Below are 21929 nucleotides of genomic sequence, written 5' to 3'. Positions count from 1 at the left end.
TTCGCAATCCTCCCGCCCCCAATCCCTCCTCCACCTCCTCCCTTGAAATGGCCGACACTGAGGATGCGGGCACTTCGTCGGTGTCCGAACCCCTCGACCTGGTGCGCCTGTCGCTCGATGAGATTGTCTTTGTGAAGTTGCGCGGTGACCGTGAGCTCAAGGGCCGTCTTCATGTAGGTCCTCCCCGTATTGTGCCTAGCAAGGTCAATTCGAGGCGACTAACTGGTATTAATTCCGCGCTTGCGATAGGCCTACGATAGCCACTGCAACCTAGTCCTGGGTGATGTGGAGGAGACCATCTACGTGGTCGAGGAGGACGAGAACGAACAAGAGACGATCCGAGTACGTCCACTCCCCACTGCCTGCAGGGCCCGACACGGTGTCGCTGCTGGCCTTATTGTTGCTATTGCAGGCTAACACACGTCCTCCCTTTTTCAAATCTAGACGATCAAGAAGCAGGAGGAAATGCTTTTCGTTCGAGGTGCGTTCCATTCTCTCTCATTCTCTCCCCGATGACGTCGGCTACACAGTTTTTGCGCGCGACGTTTCGACTAACGTTCCTGCCCATAGGCGACTCGGTTGTTCTGATCTCCCCTCAAGCATGATGACATGAATTTTCCGAGTGCAAAGACAAAAGGACCAATGGATTTGATCGGAGGGCGCTTGGAAGGCCATGCAGCGTATACATCTTCTCGCTGCTACCCCATGTCGGCCACGGATCAGTATGAGACCACGAACTACCAGGCGATGCTACAGGGTTCCCAGACGTATAACTCTAATTGCAACCAATGAACTATACACGTATATTCTGGGCAGATGGTAGAGGTGGGAAAAGGTCGTGTTTCAGATCAGGACGGGGCAGGACGGGATGAATAGCATCATGCCATGCAGCAGCAGCCGCAGCCACTATTCAGGAGGACAAGTTCTGGCATCTACCCTGGCATGCAACTTAAGTAATGATATGTGGTAATTGTGCTGAATGCAAAAGAATCCATATGTACACATGCACCCGTCAGCTGGAATGCTTCTAATGATTTCTTCTCTATTCTTATGACTCGACTGCAGTCAGGTATGAGTATGAGAGTGGGGGATGAGTCAAGACAGCCGCACGAGGCGGCGCGATGACTCGCACTCCGTCGGTGGCCGATTATCGATAAAGCTTTCCCCGGGTCTCCCGTCCATCTCCATCACCCTCTTTCCCCTTCACCTCTCTCAATCTACCTAGCTTCCATCAAACACCCTATTCTTCCTATCGTGTCCTCTTCCCATCGGTCATCCTTATCATTCACTCGATAACTACTGGCCCAGTCCTTCGACGCTCTTCCACCTAGCTATTCAGATGGGAATTATGATCACCCGAATAGGTGTTTGAGTGCGCCAGAGGCGAACCTTGTCCGTTCCATCCGACCGAAACAATTCGCATTTTAGCTACAGATAGACACACACGTATTTGATCCATTCTTCCCAACATACCGTTCTTATCTTTATTCCGGCGACGAAACACAAAAAAGGGAAAGCCTACAACCATGCCACCGACGGGACCGAAACTCACCCTGGAGGAGCGACGGAGAGGCGAAATCGTGCGTTGTTTGTGCAGTTTTCCGCGCAATTCCCCAGCCCCCTGCTTTTTCGTCTGTCTCACACTAAACCCGGTCTCATGCGCAGGCGCTCAGCGAGTTCGCCGAATACGCCGAGAAGCAGCAGGCCCAGCGCTCGGCCCCGCCTGTGCCCAGCGACAGTGGATATGAAACGGCCAGCGTGTCTCGCATCCACGAGGACCACGCCGAGCTGGACATCCTCGACCAGCTGGCATTGAGCGACACGCCCAAGACCGTCAAGCTGAAGGAGGTCCTCCTCGGCACCGGCGAGCAGCCCGACGACGACCTGCAGGTGCTGGCGAGCCTGCTGCAGTCCCGGATTGACGAGGGCCACGGCGAGACGCTCTTCGACCTGGGCCTCGAGGACGGCGGCGAGTCGATGCAGTTCGACCTGGCGCAGTGGCACACGGCCATCCGGCGCCTGCGCGAGGCCGCGGACACGCTCCCCGCGCACTGCCGGGTCTTGGTCACCTACAACGTCGGCGGGCCCGAGGAGTCGCGCGTCAAGAACGAGCGGATCAAGGGTTCGTGGGGGAAACTCCTGATCCGGCAGCCGGCGGGTACCGTGGAGGAGATGGCGGAGATCCGCGTGGCGGTGGTGGGCAACGTCGATGCCGGCAAGAGTACCATGCTCGGGGTCCTCGTGAAGGGGAACCTGGACGATGGGCGCGGCAAGGCCCGGCTCAACCTGTTCCGCCACAAGCATGAGATCGAGAGTGGCCGGACCAGCTCCGTAGGCATGGAGATCATGGGGTTCGATAGTCGCGGCGATATCGTCAGCAGCTCCCAGGGCCGCAAGCTCTCGTGGGAGGAGATCGGGAAGCGCTCCGCGAAAGTGATTGGCTTCTCCGACCTGGCGGGCCACGAGCGGTACCTGCGGACGACGGTCTTTGGCATGCTGAGCAGCAGCCCCAACTACTGTCTTCTGATGGTCGCCGCGAACAACGGGCTGATCGGTATGAGCAAAGAGCATCTGGGCATCGCTCTGGCTCTCAACGTGCCGGTCATGGTCATCGTCACCAAGATCGATATCTGCCCGCCCCAGATTCTCCAGGAGACGCTGTCCCAGCTCAGCAAGATCCTGAAGTCGCCGGGCGCGCGCAAGATTCCAGTGTTCATCAAGGACATGGAGGAGACCATTAACACGGCGACGCAGTTTGTCAGCCAGCGGATATGTCCTATCTTCCAGGTGTCCAACGTGACTGGAGAGAACCTCGACCTCGTCCGGACCTTCTTGAACATTCTTCCCCACCGGGGTCACTACAATGTTGATGCTCCGTTCGAGCTCTTGATCAACGACACCTTCTCGGTTCCCCACGTGGGTACGGTCGTGTCTGGGGTGGCCAAGTCCGGGGTGATTCATGCGGGTGACACCGTACTGGTCGGGCCCGACTCGCTTGGTCAGTTCACTACGACGACGATCAAGTCCATTGAGCGCAAACGGATCCCGGTGAATGCTTGCTTCGCCGGCCAGTCTGGCTCGTTCGCTCTGAAGCGCGTTCGGAGAAAGGAGGTCCGCAAGGGCATGGTTGTTCTCAAGAAATTGGACCAGGCCCCTAAGGTCTACCGGGAATTCGTTGCAGAAGGTATGTTGGGTGTCTACATCTTTTTGTCGAGCTGTGCCCGTACTGATGTGATGCAGTGCTTATCCTCTCCCACGCCACGACCATCAAGCCACGCTATCAGGCGATGCTGCACGTAGGCGCCGTGAGTCAGACCTGTTCCGTCATCGACATTGATCGTCCATTCATTCGGACTGGAGACCGTGCGTTGGTTGCATTCCGGTTTGTCCAGCGCCCCGAGTTCCTCGCCCCGGGAGATCGGGTGCTTTTCCGTGAGGGGAAAACCAAGGGTCTGGGAATTGTCAAGAGCGTTGGCTATAATCCGAAGAACCCTTTGAACCCCGAAGCTAAGAGCGCAGGGGACGCGGGCAAACCGACATGATCCCAGCGTGTATATCAGATCGAAACTATCGGCGGACTTGCGACGGAATTCGCCACGACCATTAGAGTGGCCGAGTGGATCGAGTCCTTGCAGCAACGCAGGCTTTTTTTTTTAATTTGCATGTTGATTCGCTTCCTTGATAATCAATCAAGGTGTTTTAATTGCATCGTGCGGGTTAGTTCGGGCTGTTTTCCTGTTTTGACTGGGGGGGGGGCGGTTGGCGGTTGATCTGGCTGGGTGTTACCCCAAAAGTAGCTTCCACATGAGCAAAGAATGTGGATGAGATGACACATTCTTCGCCCGCAGTTATACTCATACCTTAAATTTTCTTTCGCAATTGACTTTGTCGTCCTCCACCTTATCTCCAATTTCTGGGTTGATTGTCCGGATATTGACCAGTTGGCCACGGTTCACCTCGCCACGTGAGAAGGACATCGGATGACGTCAGAGAGAAGTGATGACATCGCGGCCGATGATCTGCGATACGAAGTAGACCAAGTGAAGTTAACTGGCCACCCAGCTGTCACCGAGCCACTGACGTACCAACCTGGAGCGGTGCTGGATTGGGTGGTCGGATGTTAAACCCCCCCCGGATTTGACTGAGCTGAGATTTAAGAGGTGGTGGTTCCACTTTCAGCTACTGTTCTTTATACTGAGTACCTACCGCCATTCTGATACTTCACTTAGGTCGCACAAAGCATCACACACAGACACTTCTCAGCTCTCGTGCAACATCAATCCGACTTACATGAATTCCACTCCCATCTAGAAAGAAGCGTACCCAAAATGGAGACTCTGAACCGCACCTTCAAAAACGCCACCACCGCCCTCTGGAACGAGTTCCAACCCGGCGAACAGCAACAGCTCCAACCGCACGGCGACGAGCCCTTGTCTGGAATCCAGGGGAAGGGCACAGCGACTGATCCGTACGATGGCGGGAACCGTGATGGTGAGTCCAGTCCGACTTGACTAGACACGGCAGGAAATCCGCACACCGCATCCCCTCTCCCAAACTCACCCTCACCTCCCCTCCCCCGGGGGCTCAATACACGCAAGAACTAACAGAAGAAGAACAACCCGGCGCCCCCCACACAGAAGCCAATACCGCCGTGATCCCCGAGCCCCTCGTGTCCGTCACGGGGGCCTCCGTCCAAGACCACGCCAAGAACCCCAAGTCGCCCAGCAACGCCGACGTGGCGTTGAAGAGTGTCATCGTCGACGAGCCCCTGCAGCAGCGACAGACCCAAAAGATGGAGACCCCCGACCCGTTGACCGCCGCCGCGCCCACGGCTGCTGCCGAGGCGGCCGGCGCGCCGAGCAGCGGGTCGCATGGCGTGAAGCAGTTGGCTGCATCGGGGGTGGGGCTGGGCAAGACGCAGGTGTCGAGTACGGGTGGGGTGTCGGAGCAGAGGGGCAGTTTGCCTGTTTCATCTCAGAGTATCGCAGCTTCGAGGGGTGAGAAGATGGCCGGGGGGTCTGGAGCTGCCGCTGCCGCTGGAGCAACGCTCGCTATCCGGGAGAAGGAGAAGGAGAAGGAGAAGACGAAGGATGAGATCCTGCAGGAGAATAGGGGACTCCCTGCCCCGGAGGGCATGGGGCCTGAGCAGAAATCGTCTTCCACTGGTACTGCAGCAGCTACAGCCGGCGGCAGCACCGGCACCGGCGCCCTCCAGACCCGAGACACGCCCGCGACCATCCCCGACTCCAGTATCTCCGCCGACGATAAGGCTTATAGTTCATCTAAGGCGAAGCCCACCACCACCACCACCTCCTCCGCATCTCAACCCCAGCAGCAGCAGCAGCAGCAGCAGCAGCAGCTCAAACCCACCACCTCCAAATCCACACCCACAGCCACAAAACCCACCAGCGCAGCAGGTGCAGCAGCATCAGACACCGAATCCGTCGGCCCCACCAACGAGACCAAGGAAGCCCGCGACTTGACTGCTACTACTTCCCCTACTGAACACCAACACGAGGCAGAGACCGACACACTCCCCCGCGGCAATACCAAAATCAGCGAGGAGGCGCTCAAGGGCCCGCACACCCCGGCGCCGCGCGAGCCGTTCGAGTTCGAGAAGCGGCTGGGGTCGAAGGGGGGTCCTGCTAAGTCTGGTGCGTATCTTTCTGGGGATTGGATGACTGGGAGTGTGGGTTACTGACTTGTGTATAGATGCTGGTGCTGCAGCTGGAGGTGGAACCGGAGCAGCGGACGAGGCCGAGAAGCACGGGAAGGGCCATGGTCAGGGCAAGATGGCGCATTTGAAGGAGAAAGTTGGGAAGGTGTTGCATCATGGGAAGTAAATGGGAGTTTGAGGTTGGTGAAGATGGAGATGGGGGCCGCGTATGATATCATGTCCTGCTACTGCTTACTCGAATGTATATGATGGGTTTGGGATTTCGGGCGTCTGGGTCTGGATTTATTTGTACTAGTATGGGGTAACTTATGCTTGTGGAATGGGATGCAGGTTACATTTATTTTTTGTTGTTAGTCGAATGGCGAGAAGTTGAATCAGCCTATGAGTATGAATAAGCTCATTGAAGTATGCATAGTGACATTAGTTCTACACCTATCCTATCCAACAAGCCCGAAAATGCAATGGTATCATGTTCAACCCCTACCCTACTGTTCCTCCACTTCATCTCCCCCAAGCACCAGCACCGGTACCTAGGCTCCAGCGCCAGCACCAGCACCAGCACCAGCACCAGCACCGGGGCACTCACGTGCCCAGGCACTTACGCCAATCTACTCAAACAACAACCGCAACTCCTCAATCCGCTCCTTCTTCTTCTCATCCTCGGACCCATCCCCGCCGACCCGCAAGCCCAACGACCCCGCGATGTTCATCTTCCGCTCCTGCACCCGCAGCATCCGGCCCTCAATCGAGTCCTTGACCACGAACCGCGTCACCGAGACGTCCCGCAGCTGGCCCATGCGGTGCACGCGGTCGATCGCCTGCGCCTCGATCGCGAAGCTCCACCACGGGTCCATCATGAACACGTGGTTGGCGACGGTGAGGTTGAGGCCCACGCCGCCGGCGCGGAGGCTGATCAGGAGGACGCGGGGGTTGGGGGTGGATGATGTCGAGGGTCTGGAGTTTCGCCGGGGTTTGGCGCTGTCGAGAAAAATGTCCGCCTCGTCCGCGACGTCGTCTTCCTCAGACAGAAACGTTTCGGTCTGGTTGAACTGCGCCAGGGTCTCGGCCCGGGCTTTCTGCGGCATCGTGCCGTCCAACCGCACGTGCGGGATCCCGGCCCGCGTCAGTTGCGGGGAGATGAGATCCAGGAAACTGGTGAACTGGGAGAAGACGACCGCTTTGTTGTTGGCGGGGAGGCGCGTGATGTGGTTGAGGAGGGAGTGGATCTTGGCGGAGGTGTGTGCGGAAGGGGAAAGAGGGTTGATGCGGCGGAGGGAGATGCGCGGTGGTGGTGGCGGTGCTTGCGAGCTAAGCGGTGGCGTGCTGTTGTATAGATCTGTTTCCTCGGTCGTGGGCGTGGGCACCGGGGACTGCGACTGGGACTGGTGCCGAATTACCTCGAAGATGTCTTTGGAGGTGACCGGCGCGCGGCAGGAGAAGCAACGCGGTGGTACGCCTTTGTCCGTCTGGTGGCGGATATAGTCTTCGAGACATTTCTTGCACGCACTGTGCCAGCATGCTGTCACGGCGGGGTCGATCATGGGCTCTTCAGAGCAGATCGGACACTCCCCGCTGGACTCGGTTTGGATCTGTCGCAGTGCGTGCGAGGTGAATTTGGCTTGAGAGTCTTGGGCCTGCTCGGTGCCTGCTGCTTCGGTGGTGGCTTTGAAGCGGTCGATTAGCTCTTGTAGGTCCATGTCGTCCTTGAGATCACTGGCTCCATCGGCGGCGGCGGCGGCGTCTTCCTCGTCGGCCACGATCGACTTGTTCCGCGTGAGGATGGGGTGACAACATGTCTGACGGAGACGGAGAATCTGTGCGAAAATTGTCGAGTACGACTTCAGTAGGGTGCCGGCTTCAACATTGCTGTTGAAGGTCTGCTTAGCGCGGGTGTAGATTAGGTCGTAGATCTCACGCTCTTGCTCGGGAAGCTCGACCTCTTCGATCTGAATCGTTCTCCGTGGCAGTGGTACCAGGGGCTCACCCTCAGGTGTCTTCATGGTCTTGGTCCGACGGAGGACCAGCGGCTCAAGCACTGTTTGTACGACATTCAAAGCGCGCACGTAGTCTTTCGACTCGAATGGCACGGTGATGAATGTTTTCCAGAAGGAGAAGTTGTTCCAGGGCTCGACCTTCAGGAACCGCACCAGACTGAACAGATCCTCCAACCGGTTGACGATCGGTGTGCCGGTGAGGACCCATCGATGAGTTGCGCTCAGGTCGTAGCATGCCTTTGCGGATTTGGACTGACGATTCTTGATCATATGAGCTTCGTCGATGATGATCCGAAAGAAGTCCAGAGAGAACAAGCCGCCCGAGCCCATTTGAGACAGGACGGTGGACGTATGGTGACGGTGCTCTGCGAGTACGACTCCGTAACTCGTGATGATCACGTTGGGCGCAGCGGCATTGCCTGCAGCACACAAATCTCGGAGGTTAACATTCTTTTCCGTCCCATAGTACATCAGGACCTTCATCGACCCGGGCTGAGAAGCTTTCAATGATTCACTCTCCCACTGCGCAAGCAGTGATGTTGGTGCAATGACTAGGGTCGTATAAGGGGCAAAAACCCTGCCAGCAGAGGCCTGTGGAAGCCTCACCAAGCCACCAGAACTCTGTGGCTCATTCCTATGAGCATGGACCAGACTTAGCATCTCGATGGTCTTACCCAGACCCATCTCATCAGCCAAGATCCCACCGAGACAATGTTGCTCCTGCTTGGGAAATTCGAGGGTCAGCATCCCAGAGTACGGATTGACGTAGAAATGGTCCACTCCTTCCACCGCAGGCAACTCCTTGTCATCCACATCTTTCGTCGGCCAAGAATATTGTTCCCACAGAGGATGCAGAGACTCTTCCCTTGCGGACTCCTTGTTCTTTTCCTTCGCCAGCATCCAGTACAGTGCTTGTCGCTGATACTTCCGCAGATCCATCGTAAACGTGGACGGAGGATGCGCTTCTGGCATACTGAAGTCGAACGACTGAGCCTTCTTATACAGCGTGTCAAGCTGATCTTCTTCCAGCTCCGGGGTTTCTTCCTCTTCCGACGAGTCGTTGTTCGACTGATTCTCTTTCTTGACCCGGTCATACTGATCGGCCATCTCTGCTGCACGCAGCAATCCCTCTTTTTTATGCTTCCTGGTCATATCGTTGATGGAAGTCGGCTGGAGACCGATCTCATCGAAGAGCTTCACCAGCGCCACCTGACGGAGTCGCAGTTTCTTCTCTGCGACGCTTTCCTTCTCCTCGAATATAGTAGTCGACCTGTTGTCGTCAGTGGTGTCATCGAGAATCTGAGGCTGAAACGCTTCGATGCGCAGATAACACCACAGCTGCAGATAAATCGTGTCGTTCACGCGGATCCTGTCCGGCGCGAAGACGCAGACCCCCTCGAGCTTGCAAACCTTTTGGTCGATCAGAGTCGATACCCATTCGGCCGTTTCCCGAGGCAGGCGCCCGATCTCCTGGCCGGATTCCGTCGTGAACCGTGTGAGAACATCGCCCTTCTGGTTGCTGATCATTTTGCCCGTGCGACCCCGTTTTGCAACGGGTTGGGACCGCGCGCGCTCGATGTTGACATGGTCTCCATGCTTGACGAGCCCCACGCCACTCCTCGTAGCCCACGCCCCGACGCCGAATGCGCCGATGTATCTCAGCTGCGGCTGTGACGCCACTCGTGAACTGGCTTGATCTGTGACGGGTGTCCCGTTCGAGGAGACCGGCGGTGGACGGGTGGTGGGAGGAGATGGTTGCGCGGGAAGGGTTCGCTCGCGGGGTAGGAGTGTGGTCTGGCTCAGGGTGGCAGTCGGAGGGCTTTTCCAGGATCCGTCGAAGAAGATGTTCACGGCCCGTTCGAGGTCACCACCGGCTGCTTTGCGAATCTTGATGAGGGTGTGTTCAGGGACGTCTTGTCCAACTATGGCAAGGAAGGTGGCCGTATCAAATCCGTCGTCTGCGTTCTGTTGCTCTGAGATTTCTGCCCCCAGATGGGATGGTGGCGAGTCGTGCTTCGCGGGAGAAGCCTCTTGATGAGGGACCGTGCTGTGGTTTGCTAAGCCCACAGGTGAGTGCGACGAGGTCAGGGTAGCATCTTGGATGTCTTGAGCAACGAATTCCTCGTTAGAGCCCTTCAACAGGGTCGAAGCCGGTACTTCAGAAACCGCAGCAGTGAGACCATCGCTGGCTGAGTGAGGAGTCGAAATGTCCTCATCGTCGGCGAAAAACCGTCGCTTCTTCAAAGGTCGTCCATCGGCATCCTGAAAATGCATCCTGCATCTATCATCCCCCCCTGAGTGTTGCTATTGAAGGTGGATTCCAAAGTGCCTGGGGCAGATAATCCACTTAAGCAGAAAGAATGAGACGCGCCGAGACGCGATTTGCAGGTCGGCCCGACGTCATTTCGTGTTCCACCCGCTTCGCCCAATAAAATTTGGACTAAATCGGCTTGCTTCAGCTTAAGCTTAATCTCGGACAGAACGAGATTCGCCTTACCAGAAGAACTGACAATGAGCCTCAATTGACGTGTAGGTGATGCTATCTATTTCTGTCGGCTTTTAATTGGACTTCGAACTGACCACGCCTGCGAAGGAACAGTCACATATATGCAATGTGCCACGGCAGCGATAGACGACCTCCGCAATAACTACATCTAACCAAAAATCCCCACCCTCCTCCACCCACCCGCACCGTCCTAGCTAGAAATGTCTCTCTCCAACAAATTCATCCGGCCATGTCGCACAAGCGAGCAGATATGCCGCCGGTCTCTGGCTCGCACGCGATCACAACGCCCTCAAAAGCGCCACTTCCAGGGTCGATCACCCGCAGCGGAAGCCGAAGTCCAAGCTGCTCAAGCCTACTGCTCAAACCTCCTACAGTACGAAAAGCTCCTTCTCCTTCCGCTTCCCAGCCTGGCTCTCCTCTAACAAGCACCTTCTCATCACAATCAACAGAAAATACGATAGCCCGGCCTACCTCCTGCACACCTTCATCCCGCAGCATGCGCGGCCGATGTACTTCGCGCTGCGCGCCCTCAACGTCTCCCTCTCGCTGATCCCGGACACAACCTCGTCGCACACGATCGGCCTGATGCGGCTACAGTACTGGCGCGACGCCGTGACCAAGACGCTGGCGGGCCGCCCACCGAAAGAGCCGATCGCGATCCTGCTGGCTGCGGCGATCGAGGACCTGCACACCCGCACCGGCGGCGCCGCGCGCATCAGCAAAGGCTGGCTGACCCGGCTGATCAACGCGCGCGAGCAGACCCTCACCAACGACCCGTACCCGACTCTCGCCGCGCTCGAGGCCTACGCCGAGAACACCTACTCCACCCTCTCCTACCTGACCCTGTCCGCGCTGCCCATGACCTCCGTCACCGCCGACCATCTGGCCTCCCACGTCGGTAAGGCCGTCGGCATCGCCGCCGTGCTGCGCGGCTTGCCGCTCGTCGCGTTTCCGCAGCAGCAGCAACAGCAGCAACAGCAGAACCCTGGTGCCGGAGTCGGGCAGTATAACAACAAGCAGGGCGCCGTGATGCTGCCGCTGGATGTGATGGCTCAGGCCGGGTTACGGGAGGAGGACGTGTTCCGGCAGGGGGCGGAGGCGCCGGGCCTGCGCGACGCGGTTTTCACTGTCGCGACGCGGGCGAACGACCACCTCATCACCGCGCAGCAGATGTTGAGCAATCTCCGCGCCGGCCAGGATGTGGGCCACGAGTTCGAGCACGAGGGCGAGGAGGGCCATACGTATGAGCCATCCCCGGACCAGAACCAGCAGCAGCGCGCCGAGACGCCCTTGGAGGAGGTGAACCGCGCGTTCGGCGTCCTGATGCCGGCCATCCCCACGCGGCTGTGGTTGGCCCGGCTCGAGAGTTTCGACTTCGACATCTTCCGCCCGGAGCTGCTGCGCTCGGATTGGACGTTGCCCTGGAAGGCCTACTGGGCTTTCAAGCGCAAGGCTTTGTAATGGGATCGCGCAGCCGTGTGTCAGGTCCTGACTAGTCTATGTAATATATGTACTATTATTGTTTTGACTTGCACCATTTACTGCCCCGCATGTGATCGTGTGAGCTTGATGATGTTGGGTCATGCTATGTAACACCTGGGGTTCATTTATACAAGGAAGGAATCTTTGCAACGTAGTTATTCTAGTTGCACTGCACTATGGGTATCCGAGCAACAAAATGGAAGAATTTAACTCTAATGCCACGGGGTCAGGTTTTTTCCGTGGCCTTCTTCCTCTGTCGCCTCTTTCTGGAGCTGGTGATGAGTCGTTTCTGCGCGAGCAACACCACGTAGCGCTGGAGTTTGTCGCGCCTGGAGAAGCCATTAGTATTGCTTTTGGGGAGATCAGGGAAGAGACAATCTTACATCAGAAACATGGTGGTCGCAAAAACGAACGGAACGGCGATCATCCAGAAATATCTAGGGGTTGACGTTAGTGTCGAGGTCAGGGGGTTTTTGGACTGGATGAACGCACGAATCGCTGTGATGAATGCCAGAGAAGTCATCAAAGTTCATTCCAAAGTAGCCCTACAGGATGGGATCAGTAAAGAAAATCTCGTGGCAGCCACTTGCTCCAACATACCGTCAAAAAAGTCAGAGGAAGGTAGAAACACGTCACCAGTGTGAGTTGCTTCATGCTCTCATTCTGATATGCACCTGCAAAATATTAGCTCGCGCTCAAACCTCACGTCGTGTGTTCAAACTCACCGATGGTGTTGAAAATCAGATCGATCATGTTATCGGCAGCCCTTCGCATTTGGTCGTAGCCTTCGACAATCGTGATACAGTGATCCAGTGCATCACCCAGATAGGTATGGCATAGAGGACTAATCGATACGCTCGAACCACCTAGGCTTTTCAGATTTGGCGTGGCGGTCCCGATGAATGGTGTCCCGTCGCCTGCAGGGCTACTCGTACCAATGTTCTTGAACGCTCCTAGGCCAGGAGTATGAATAGGTTCCGAACGGTGGTCTCGCAGTGCGTTGATTATCGTGGCGATGGGCTGCATGAAGTTCCGCAGAATAGCAATCTCGGACGTGAGGACGTAGAGACTCTTAGACTGATCAACGTCAGGGTCGGTCAGAACCTCCAGTTCCAGGTCACCTATGGCATCCTGATAGGCGGTCGTCACAGGTATGGCAAGGTCAATGATAGCGTCTAGTATCGCCTGCACAATCATACTCGCGTCGCACGACTGGCGTAAAATTGTCTCCGGGGAGCTCAGTCGCCTCACGATCGGGGCTTCGATATCGTCTGCACTGTTCTCGAAGAACGACGTTACAGTGTTGTCTGAGTGAAGGAAGATAGACACCTGTTCGAGAATAACACACAGCCGTTTCGCGGCCAGGATGGCGTGACGTTCCATGAAGGCAATCCGCTCTTCGTTCGGGCCGCCACGAAGCCGCTGAATGCTGCGTGGTGGGAGTTCATTGTCCAGGTCACTCAGACCAGACGCTTTGGAAGCAGCCTTGCCTAGCCCACTGGACGTGCGTCTTCCAGTACCATCGCGATCAGATGACTTGGGTCTAAAGATATCCTTCAAAGCCTCCAGGATCAACGTGCGTTTAGTGGGCCGTTTCAGTGAAATTGTGCTGGCCGTGGAGCTCTTGCGATCGTTCGTCCATGGGCCGTGTCCGCCATCGCTGCTATCATCCGAATCACTATCCTCATCATCATCTTTGAGCTTGATCAACTTCTGCAACTTGAGAACGATATACGCATGATCAGAGTACCAGTCGACCTTTGTGCGGTTAGTCTCGTTGATCAGATCCTCGATTGCAAGCCGATGCAGGCATTTGTGGTTTCCGAGAATTCGGATCACATCCCAGCTCAGCCCGTTCACGTTGATCCACCGACATTGCACCCAGGGCTCCCTCTCGCGCGCAAGGAAAGCTTCTAGAGTGTCGTTATCGAGGATATATTGGCGCATCTCATGTTGCGAAAAGTCCACGACGGAGATTTCGCAACGTTTGTACAGGTCGGCGGCAGTTGCAGCCATCCACTCGGCATTGTAGGCCGGCAGCGGTTGATTTGGATCAATGCCCGGCTCCTCGCCAGGCTGCCAGTTCTGGTCATGGGGGCCATCTTCGCGGTAGTATGAGCGCGCGGTGGTCGAACGCCGCCTGCGAATCCTGGCAGTGTCCCGCGAGTTGAGTCTCGCAGCCGTGGTAAACGCGTCCGGAGACGGGGGCGCCCGCGTGGTCGGCGAGATGGGTGGATCCTGAGGGCGTGGATTGGCTTCGATGTCTTCTACCTGGTGAGAGGTTGATGGTAATTCTGCGGTCTGCGCATGGTCAAAGGAATGGACACTCATGGCATCCAGATTACGGCCTGGCTGCGTGGGCTTGGGTCAGTGGAGAAGTTCTGCATTGAACATGGATTGAACATCCACGGTAAATTTGAGACACGGAGAACAGAGTATGCCATAAGTTGATCAGCCTGAGATGATGGTTGTCGGAATCCTTCAAAGCCTGGAAATCTCGGAGATTTGTAGGATTTGTAGTGATGGTGTGCGGCAGGTGCACGGGGCATTTGCACGAAAGATGCCGCCCGTAAAGGGGATGCCGCATCACCGCGGGGAAATGACGTCGACTCGGTCATACCATTCCGCGGACGATACATTCTTCAGGCATAATTTAAACACTCAGTATTACAGTGAAGTCAGTTGGGACTTGATAGGTAAGAAGAAGACTGAGGAGAATATTTAAGGAAGCGTAGTTCGTCAACGTCAACTAATTAAAGATTTAAACCTTGCAAGGTTCATGCAATTTCTCTTGGCTACAGTGAGCATATTTCTTGGCTTCTTTCTTTGCTGTAATGTTCCACCACTCGCCAGCCCGCTAAAAAACAACGAAGAGTTCGAATGCGATTCCCGTCTCCTCGATGGTCTAACGAGGGGCCTCTCTCGCATTGTGTGGGTCAGAATCATAGTGCTCATCTTTAAGGACGCTGCCTGAGCGTCTTGCACACTCGACGAGATTGCGAAAGCTCAAACCCCATTTGTAGGTTTCGTTGCAACAGCGAAATGTAGCGAGATCATCATTGTATGCTTGCTGTGAGAGAGGCTCCGATCGCCCTAACCTGGGCTCCTTTGGTGCCAAGAAGGCTATGGTCGCCGCTACTGTGTATAGCCACGGCAGTTCCTGCTCACTGCACCATGACATGTCGTAACGTAGCAACGTCGGTAGTCGTCAGATAGTTTTCATTATCAAGTTCGGTGGCGAGATCGCAAGGTCTGCGCGTTTTGATACTCCGCCCTGAGAACATGCCGGGAGTTTCATACTCCGCCCTGGTCACTCGCCGGGCAAAAGCTCTCTCATGCAGCCGAAGTGTTCCCTGTGTTTCTCTTACGCCGCAGCAGCTTTATCTGCAAAGGTATTAAATGTCGCTTCGGGCCTGCGACGTCGTTTCGTGACAAAGGCTTTCGGCACACCGGGCAAGTGCCTTTCGGCGATTTACTGGTAGAGTCTGATCGTTCTTCGCTGAACTTTAGTGTATCGGTGATGCATTTGTGACAAAAAAGATGTCCTGTACAAAGTTAGCTTAAACCGTAAACTTTCTCCCCCGCCAACCTGGTGTTGAAACTGAAATCCAAGGCCATACCGCACACAGTACTGGTAGCATCCACAGGAGTGTCCATACACACGGGGCACTTGTAAGCGGCAAAGGTTGATTCTGCGTTATTTTCAAGCGATTGTTGTGCAAGGATAGCATCTGCACGCTGCTTCGCCTGTGTTTTCGAGACTTCCGACACCTCTTCGGTCTCGGTCAGATCGATAGATGCCGCCTCGCTTGACTGTCCGTCAAGCTGGAATGGAGGGGCTAAGCGGCGTCGCTTGGGGTCTGGGGATTCCGTCGAATGGTTGCTTGGGCTTGTTGGTGACGAGTCTAAGGAGTAGCGGCGGATATCCATGATCAAGACTTTAGTTTCTAGAAAACAAAATCAAGAGAGTGAAGGCAGACTGAATCGTCTCAGTCAAGCGTGGCGGAGAAGATCTGCTGCCACTGATCTTATCGGGATTGGCGATAAGCGGCTGCTACCTTTGATAGGAAGGCGGTCGCAGTCACGGAACATCGATCTTCCACTATTTCTCATCATGACGCCGAAATCCCCCAATAGGAAAGAAAAGACGATCGGCCCTCCTTGTGAGCCAAAAGATTATCCCCAAAGCTCGGTCGCACTCTTCATTGCGCAGCATCGGCTGCGACATTTTAAATCGTCATACCATGGACTGATCTATATTACTTTATCCGCTTGACATCATGCTTTGGAGTATTCCCTGCGCTCCCTGTCGCAGGGATGCAGCTATCTTTTTTTCGCAGAGATTGCGCTCGTCTCGCATCCCCCGGAAAGGGACATTACAAGTATCAAGATACCTCGCTACTCAATCAACCACCAATGAGTCTGATAGGAAGAGCGCGGATCAGGGCTCACTTTCCGGTAACTCATAGCTCGGATCTATAAATGTGTCAGAAATTAAGTACTAATGGCGCAGTCCCCGCTCTGGCTAGGTTTAACGAGATCGGAGTTCAACAGCTGAGCGACCATGTATATTCTCAAGTATTCCCCACGAAATCAGATCCTCCCGACCCAAACCTTGTCGCCTTAGCAAAAGAACATCTATCCAGGCATGATTTGCTCGGAAAATCCCAGGATGCCACCGAGCCCGTTGCCTTCGATATGCCAGCCCTCCAAGGACAATCGCTAGATGAACATTTCTTCAAGCTAGGAATGGATTGCTCAGACCCGTACCTATCGCTTGCGAAGGAATATATCACTGTCAACTCGCCAGAAAAGCCACGCAAATGGGTGAACCGCAGCGGGTGGACGAAGTATAATTCCGACGGCTCCTGGGAAGCCGTGGATGCACCCAACGAATCGATTCTGACCTTCGACACCGAAGTACTGTACAAAGTACATTCTTTTGCGGTCATGGCTTGCGCAGTTAGTCCTACGGCTTGGTATGCGTGGATTTCGCCTTGGCTGCTGGGAGAGACGGAGAATGAGATTCAACTGGTACCTCTCGGAGACCCATCAAAGTCACGTATCATTGTGGGACATAACATCGGCTATGATAGAGCTCGCGTGCTTGAGGAATACGACATGAGCCAGACTCGCAATTTCTTCCTCGATACAATGTCTCTACACGTTGCAGTCAACGGGATGTGTTCACAACAGAGACCAACCTGGATGCGTCACAAGAAAAATAAAGATCTTCGGGACAAGATCACCAATGAGAGCAACTCTGTGGAGTTGGCAGCCTTACTCGAAAACAAAATGCTCAGCGAAGAGGAGGAGGAACTCTGGATCGGAAGAAGTTCGGTGAACTCGCTTCGAGATGTGGCTAAATTTCATTGTGATGTTACGATTGACAAGTCACAACGAGACTACTTTGGTGAACTTAGCAGGGAGGAGATTGTGGAGAAGCTGGAGGAATTACTCGACTATTGTGCAGCAGATGTTGCAATCACCCATCGTGTCTACAAGAAGGTCTTCCCGAATTTCCTTGAGGTCTGTCCGCACCCCGTTAGCTTCGGGGCTCTGAGGCATCTCTCCTCGGTGATTTTGCCCGTCAATCAGACATGGCAGGAATATCTCGTCAACGCAGAGGCGACATACCATCAACGACTTGAGGATGTCCAAAAGAAAATGGTCGAGCTGTGCAACGAAGCTCTAAAAGTCAAAGACTCTCCCGAGACATACACAAATGATCCATGGTTACGGCAGCTGGACTGGTCTGGCCAGGAGATCAAAATGGTCAAGGGAAAAAAGAAGAACGATCCTCCGCGGCCAGCCGCTAGGCAAAAAAAGCCGGGCATGCCTAAGTGGTATAAAGATCTTTTCCCGAAGATCGATGCAGACATCAACCTCAGTGTCCGGACGCGAATTGCCCCGATTCTTCTCAAGCTGTCGTGGGATGGCTACCCTTTGACTTGGTCTGACAAGCACGGATGGACCTTCAAGGTTCCTCGCGAACATGCGAAGAAGTACGACAATCAGCCAGTGGTGATTTGTGACATGTCGGAGGAGAAGATCCTCGAGCTCAAAAATGACCGGAAGCATGCTTACTTTAAGCTGCCACATAAAGACGGGCCCACAGCACGATGTGTGAATCCCTTAGCGAAAGGCTACATGCAGTATTTCGAACGTGGAACTCTTTCATCCCAGTATGCCCTCGCTAAGGAGGCTTTGGAGATGAATGCATCCTGCTCATATTGGATCAGCGCTCGTGACCGCATTACGAGTCAACTGGTGGTTTACCAAGATCAGGTGCGAGATGTGGAACCAACCAAGACAGATGAGACTCGTCTAGGTTTCATTCTTCCCCAGATTATCCCCATGGGTACTATTACACGAAGAGCCGTTGAAAATACCTGGCTTACTGCAAGTAATGCGAAAGGCAACCGCGTTGGCTCTGAGCTGAAGGCCATGATCAAAGCTCCACCTGGCTATTCTTTTGTCGGTGCCGACGTGGACTCACAAGAATTGTGGATTGCGAGTCTCATTGGAGATGCTCAATTCCAGATTCACGGTGGAAATGCCATCGGCTTCATGACGCTGGAAGGTTCCAAAGCTGCCGGGACGGATATGCACTCGCGTACCGCTTCAATTCTGGGCATTTCTCGCAACGACGCGAAGGTTTTCAACTATGGACGTATCTACGGAGCCGGAGTGAAGTTCGCGGCTACTCTGCTGAGACAGTTCAACCCATCGATGAACGAGAAGGAAACACAGGAGGTAGCGAGTAAGCTGTACAAAGAGACCAAGGGCACTCGGACGACCCGGCGCCTTATCAGTGATACTCCGTTCTGGAGAGGTGGCACCGAGTCATTCGTGTTCAACAAGCTGGAGGAGTTCGCTGAGCAAGAAAGACCGAGAACTCCGACGCTGGGAGCAGGTATCACGGAGGCATTGATGCGGCGCTTTATCAACAAGGGCAGCTTCATGACGTCAAGGATTAACTGGGCCATTCAGTCCTCCGGTGTTGATTATCTGCATCTGCTGATCGTCGCAATGGACTATCTCATCCGGCGCTTCAACATCGCTGCTCGGCTAGCGATCACCGTGCACGATGAAATCCGATATCTCGTCAAAGATGAAGACAGATACCGTGCGGCCCTCGCGCTACAAGTGGCGAACGTTTGGACCCGTGCTATGTTCTCGGAGCAAGTTGGGATCCACGATCTCCCCCAATCTTGCGCCTATTTCTCCGCCGTTGACATCGATCATGTCCTCCGAAAAGAGGTGGACATGGACTGCGTAACCCCATCCCATCCGCACAAGATCCCGCACGGCGAAAGCTTAGACATCGTCAAACTCCTGCACAAGAGCGAGCAAGCGCGTCTGGATCCTTCCATCGAGCCCAGCATCCCCCCGACCCCCGAGAAATACGCCTACAAACCACGCCCGACGGTCATGTCCGCGCTGCCCGATTCCAACCACCCATCCTTCATCCGGGCCCAGATCACCAAGGACGACGCGGAACTCCGAGAGATCGTCAAGGAGCTCACCAAAGAGAAAACCGCGATGGCCGCAGCAGCGGCAGCGGCAGCCACTCAGTCCCGCGCCGCCGGCAGCAGCCAGGGCCGCGGCCGCCCCCGCACCACCGCACTTCCAGCAGCGGAGCCCCAAAAGGCCATCCTGATGGACGTCGGCTCGACCATCTACACGCCCGGCTACCGGGGCAGCGGCTTCTCGCAGCAAGGGAGCAGGTCTCCCCACGTCAGTTTCAATCGTCAGAACTGGAAACCCCGACATTCCGCTCGCGCATGATCATGGCTCTTCTTGACTCTCCAACCCTTCCCTCCCCAACCCTTTTCGGTCCTCCTCCTGTATATATAATAAAGCTTGCTTTCTTGTTGGTCGACAGACTGACTCCCAAGCTACAACCTCAACCTCATGTCCCATCCTATCTCTCTCACTCTCTTCTTCTGACATGTATTATGTGTGCTCGAAAATTCTTTTGTATTGCAAAAAAAGCATTGGAAAGGGCGTCGAAAGGGGATGTTGCATTCTGGCGGGACGTTTTTTTCTTTTCCCTTTGCCTGCTTTCAAATGTGGACGACTTATATCCGCTGGATTTACATCGGCGTTTTAATTGGGGGCGATGTAATTTTGATGTGAACTATTTGAATAAGAATCAAAAATCAATAAGACCTTGTTTCTGTGCAAGAATACATGAGTAGAAGGAACTCGTGCTGACGTCTACGTTCTTGGTCTTTGATAAGATTGCAAGTGAAGCTTAGCATGATCAGATGAATGAGATTATTTAGGAGCATCATCTTTGAGGAGCTAAGCTCTACTCTTGTACGATAACGGTAATACGATGCAAAGACATTCCATCTCTCACGCCTTCTTCCTCCCGGGGTCTAGGGTATTCCTCCTACTCAGGCCATTATTCTCCCCTCCGCGCAGCATGGCGTCGCCTTTCCTTCCGAGAACCACCTCCAGGGCCTGGATCAAGGCGGTCGCGTCGTACTTCATCCCCACGGCGACCTCCTCCCCGTCGGCGCCGGGGCTGGTGATCTTGCGCCCGTAGAGCCGGAGGGTCTCGATCCCCATGGCGGCGAGACGGTACTTGTCCACCACGGGGGTGCCGGGCCCTTCCAGGTGCAGGACATGGGTGACGTAGGCAGTGTACGGCAGGGGCTGGTCACTCAGCGGTTGTTGGTTTGCGTCCAACACGCCGCGGCCGCGGCTCTCCTCGCCGGCGCGGGTGATGGCCTCGACGAAGTCGGCGGCCGAGAAGGGCGCGGCGGGGGGTCCGGTCTCGCGGTCGAGGGAGCCGTTCAGGATAAGGATCTTGTGGCGGGCGGGACCGGTGGCGATGGCGTGGCCGACGCCGCGGAGGATGAGCGAGGGGATCAGCGAGGTGTACAGGGAGCCGATGCTGTAGACGATGGCCTGGGCGTCGCGCAGGGCCTCAAGGACGCGCGGGTTGGCCGGGGGCCGGATCTCCTGGCCGTAGGGGTTGATGTACCAGACGCGGGTGATGCGGGAGGGCAGGTCCTCGTTGTCGGACTTGCTGAAGGAGATGTTCTTGTTGCGGAGGGTGGGCAGCGAGCCCGGCGGGTGGTCGTCCTCGTAGGAGAAGGCGCCCGAGTCGTCCACCTCCTCCAGGCATTCGCCGCCGTCGGCGAGGAGGAGGCTGGGCCGCCGCGAGCCCGGCCGCAGGGCCGTCGCCTCGCTGGGATGCGAGATGCTGTTCTGGCCCACGATCACGGTCCCGTCCGCCAGCGACGCGGAGATGTGGTGTGAGAAGTTGGAGTTGATCGCCGGGATCACCCGCACCAGGTCCGAGGGCACCCCGCAGATGCTGCCCAGCAGGTAGATGGCGCTTTCGAAGCTGCCGCTGAACAGGCGCGCGCCCGTCAGGAACAGGTTGCCGACGCTGGCGGAGGTGAAGTCGAAGGTGGAGGACGGGGGTCGCGCGCGCTTGAGGATCTCCAGGTTCAGGAGGTTGAAGAAGGAGCGGATCAGCTCCTTTTTGGCCGGCGTGATCAGCTTCCAGATCTCGGAGGTGCCGTCCACGATCGAGTGCCATTCGGCGTGGGCCTGCACTGCGTCCGCTGGAAGGCGGTGGTTGAAGAGGGTTTTGATCGCCGCGCGCTCTGAGTGAGGCGGCGATTCTGGGATCAGACGGACTAATCTACCTGTTTTTCGATGGTTAGAAAAAAGTCACGACGAAAGGCAGGGGAGGGTGAAGAGGGTTCGAACTGACTGCGTACATCGCCGATCCCAGGGCCACCAAAGATCCGAATAAGCTCGGAGGAAGAGCCACCGTTGTCGCTGATGGGGATAATATAGCTCAGCGGACAATCCTTGGTCTCGCGCACCGAGTCGAAGACATCAACTAAGTTGTTGGCGGCACTTCCTCCAGAAAACACCACCAAGCCCCGGTTGGGCACCGTGGGCGTCGCCATGAGCGCAAGATTTATTATTTGATGGTGTGGAGCAAGTGGCTTTCAGCTATTGTGTATGTGATCTGAAACCGTGTTCAAAACGACATTATAATTCCTACCGAAGAAGCCACGAAAGCATGATTAGTACAGCAATCACGAGGCGATGCTGGGTTGGGTTGGCAGTTACTACTGCCAAGAGATCCGTGCGCTGACTGGATATTCGGACTGTTCATGCAAGAGAATGTGCAAACTTGTAAGTCGCTGGTGTATTCAGAGACATTGTCTGATCACCCGGTGATGTGGCGATGGAATGAATGCAGGGAGGATAGAAATCCAAAAACAAGAATCCG

At 55.5% G+C, this 21929-nt stretch overlaps 7 protein-coding genes across 7 annotated transcripts; 4 read left to right on the top strand and 3 right to left on the bottom strand.

Annotated features, from left to right (window-relative positions):
- Nucleotides 1–47: 47 nt before the first annotated feature.
- On the top strand, nucleotides 48–3542 carry ASPACDRAFT_26681 (uncharacterized protein; the record flags this gene model as incomplete). The annotated part of the gene is made up of 7 exons (XM_020199441.1): nucleotides 48–173; nucleotides 250–342; nucleotides 445–485; nucleotides 877–922; nucleotides 1518–1580; nucleotides 1666–3184; nucleotides 3241–3542. 7 exons carry the CDS (start codon nucleotides 48–50, stop codon nucleotides 3540–3542), a joined length of 2190 nt encoding a protein of 729 aa, XP_020058036.1.
- Nucleotides 3543–4328: 786 nt separating this feature from the next.
- Nucleotides 4329–5843, top strand: ASPACDRAFT_41958 (uncharacterized protein; the record flags this gene model as incomplete). The annotated part of the gene is made up of 3 exons (XM_020201009.1): nucleotides 4329–4491; nucleotides 4614–5654; nucleotides 5713–5843. 3 exons carry the CDS (start codon nucleotides 4329–4331, stop codon nucleotides 5841–5843), a joined length of 1335 nt encoding a protein of 444 aa, XP_020058035.1.
- On the bottom strand, nucleotides 5790–10016 carry ASPACDRAFT_116649 (DEAD/DEAH box helicase). The gene has a single exon (XM_020196002.1). It carries the CDS (start codon nucleotides 9943–9945, stop codon nucleotides 6286–6288), a length of 3660 nt encoding a protein of 1219 aa, XP_020058034.1. The 5' UTR covers nucleotides 9946–10016; the 3' UTR covers nucleotides 5790–6285.
- A 307-nt stretch (nucleotides 10017–10323) lies between these two features.
- On the top strand, nucleotides 10324–11959 carry ASPACDRAFT_1898864 (uncharacterized protein). The gene is made up of 2 exons (XM_020198742.1): nucleotides 10324–10550; nucleotides 10627–11959. The coding sequence occupies exons 1-2, from the start codon at nucleotides 10378–10380 to the stop codon at nucleotides 11636–11638; spliced, it is 1185 nt and encodes a 394-aa protein (XP_020058033.1). The 5' UTR covers nucleotides 10324–10377; the 3' UTR covers nucleotides 11639–11959.
- Nucleotides 11960–12038: 79 nt separating this feature from the next.
- Nucleotides 12039–13990, bottom strand: ASPACDRAFT_26380 (putative CorA family metal ion transporter; the record flags this gene model as incomplete). Its single annotated transcript, XM_020199416.1, has 4 exons — nucleotides 12039–12096; nucleotides 12152–12204; nucleotides 12260–12333; nucleotides 12385–13990. The coding sequence occupies 4 exons, from the start codon at nucleotides 13988–13990 to the stop codon at nucleotides 12039–12041; spliced, it is 1791 nt and encodes a 596-aa protein (XP_020058032.1).
- A 1832-nt stretch (nucleotides 13991–15822) lies between these two features.
- ASPACDRAFT_1880133 (DNA-directed DNA polymerase gamma MIP1) lies at nucleotides 15823–19841 on the top strand. Its single transcript, XM_020198191.1, has 2 exons — nucleotides 15823–16117; nucleotides 16173–19841. The coding sequence occupies exons 1-2, from the start codon at nucleotides 15940–15942 to the stop codon at nucleotides 19448–19450; spliced, it is 3456 nt and encodes a 1151-aa protein (XP_020058031.1). The 5' UTR covers nucleotides 15823–15939; the 3' UTR covers nucleotides 19451–19841.
- On the bottom strand, nucleotides 19842–21739 carry ASPACDRAFT_1867366 (gluconeogenesis factor YvcK family protein). Its single transcript, XM_020197898.1, has 2 exons — nucleotides 21399–21739; nucleotides 19842–21330 (listed from the first exon to the last, which is right to left on the bottom strand). Exons 1-2 carry the CDS (start codon nucleotides 21598–21600, stop codon nucleotides 20024–20026), a joined length of 1509 nt encoding a protein of 502 aa, XP_020058030.1. The 5' UTR covers nucleotides 21601–21739; the 3' UTR covers nucleotides 19842–20023.
- Nucleotides 21740–21929: the final 190 nt, after the last annotated feature.

Source organism: Aspergillus aculeatus, assembly GCF_001890905.1.
Source record: "Aspergillus aculeatus ATCC 16872 unplaced genomic scaffold ASPACscaffold_5, whole genome shotgun sequence".
Classification (NCBI taxonomy): domain Eukaryota; kingdom Fungi; phylum Ascomycota; class Eurotiomycetes; order Eurotiales; family Aspergillaceae; genus Aspergillus; species Aspergillus aculeatus.
This window is presented reverse-complemented; position numbering and strand designations above follow the sequence as displayed.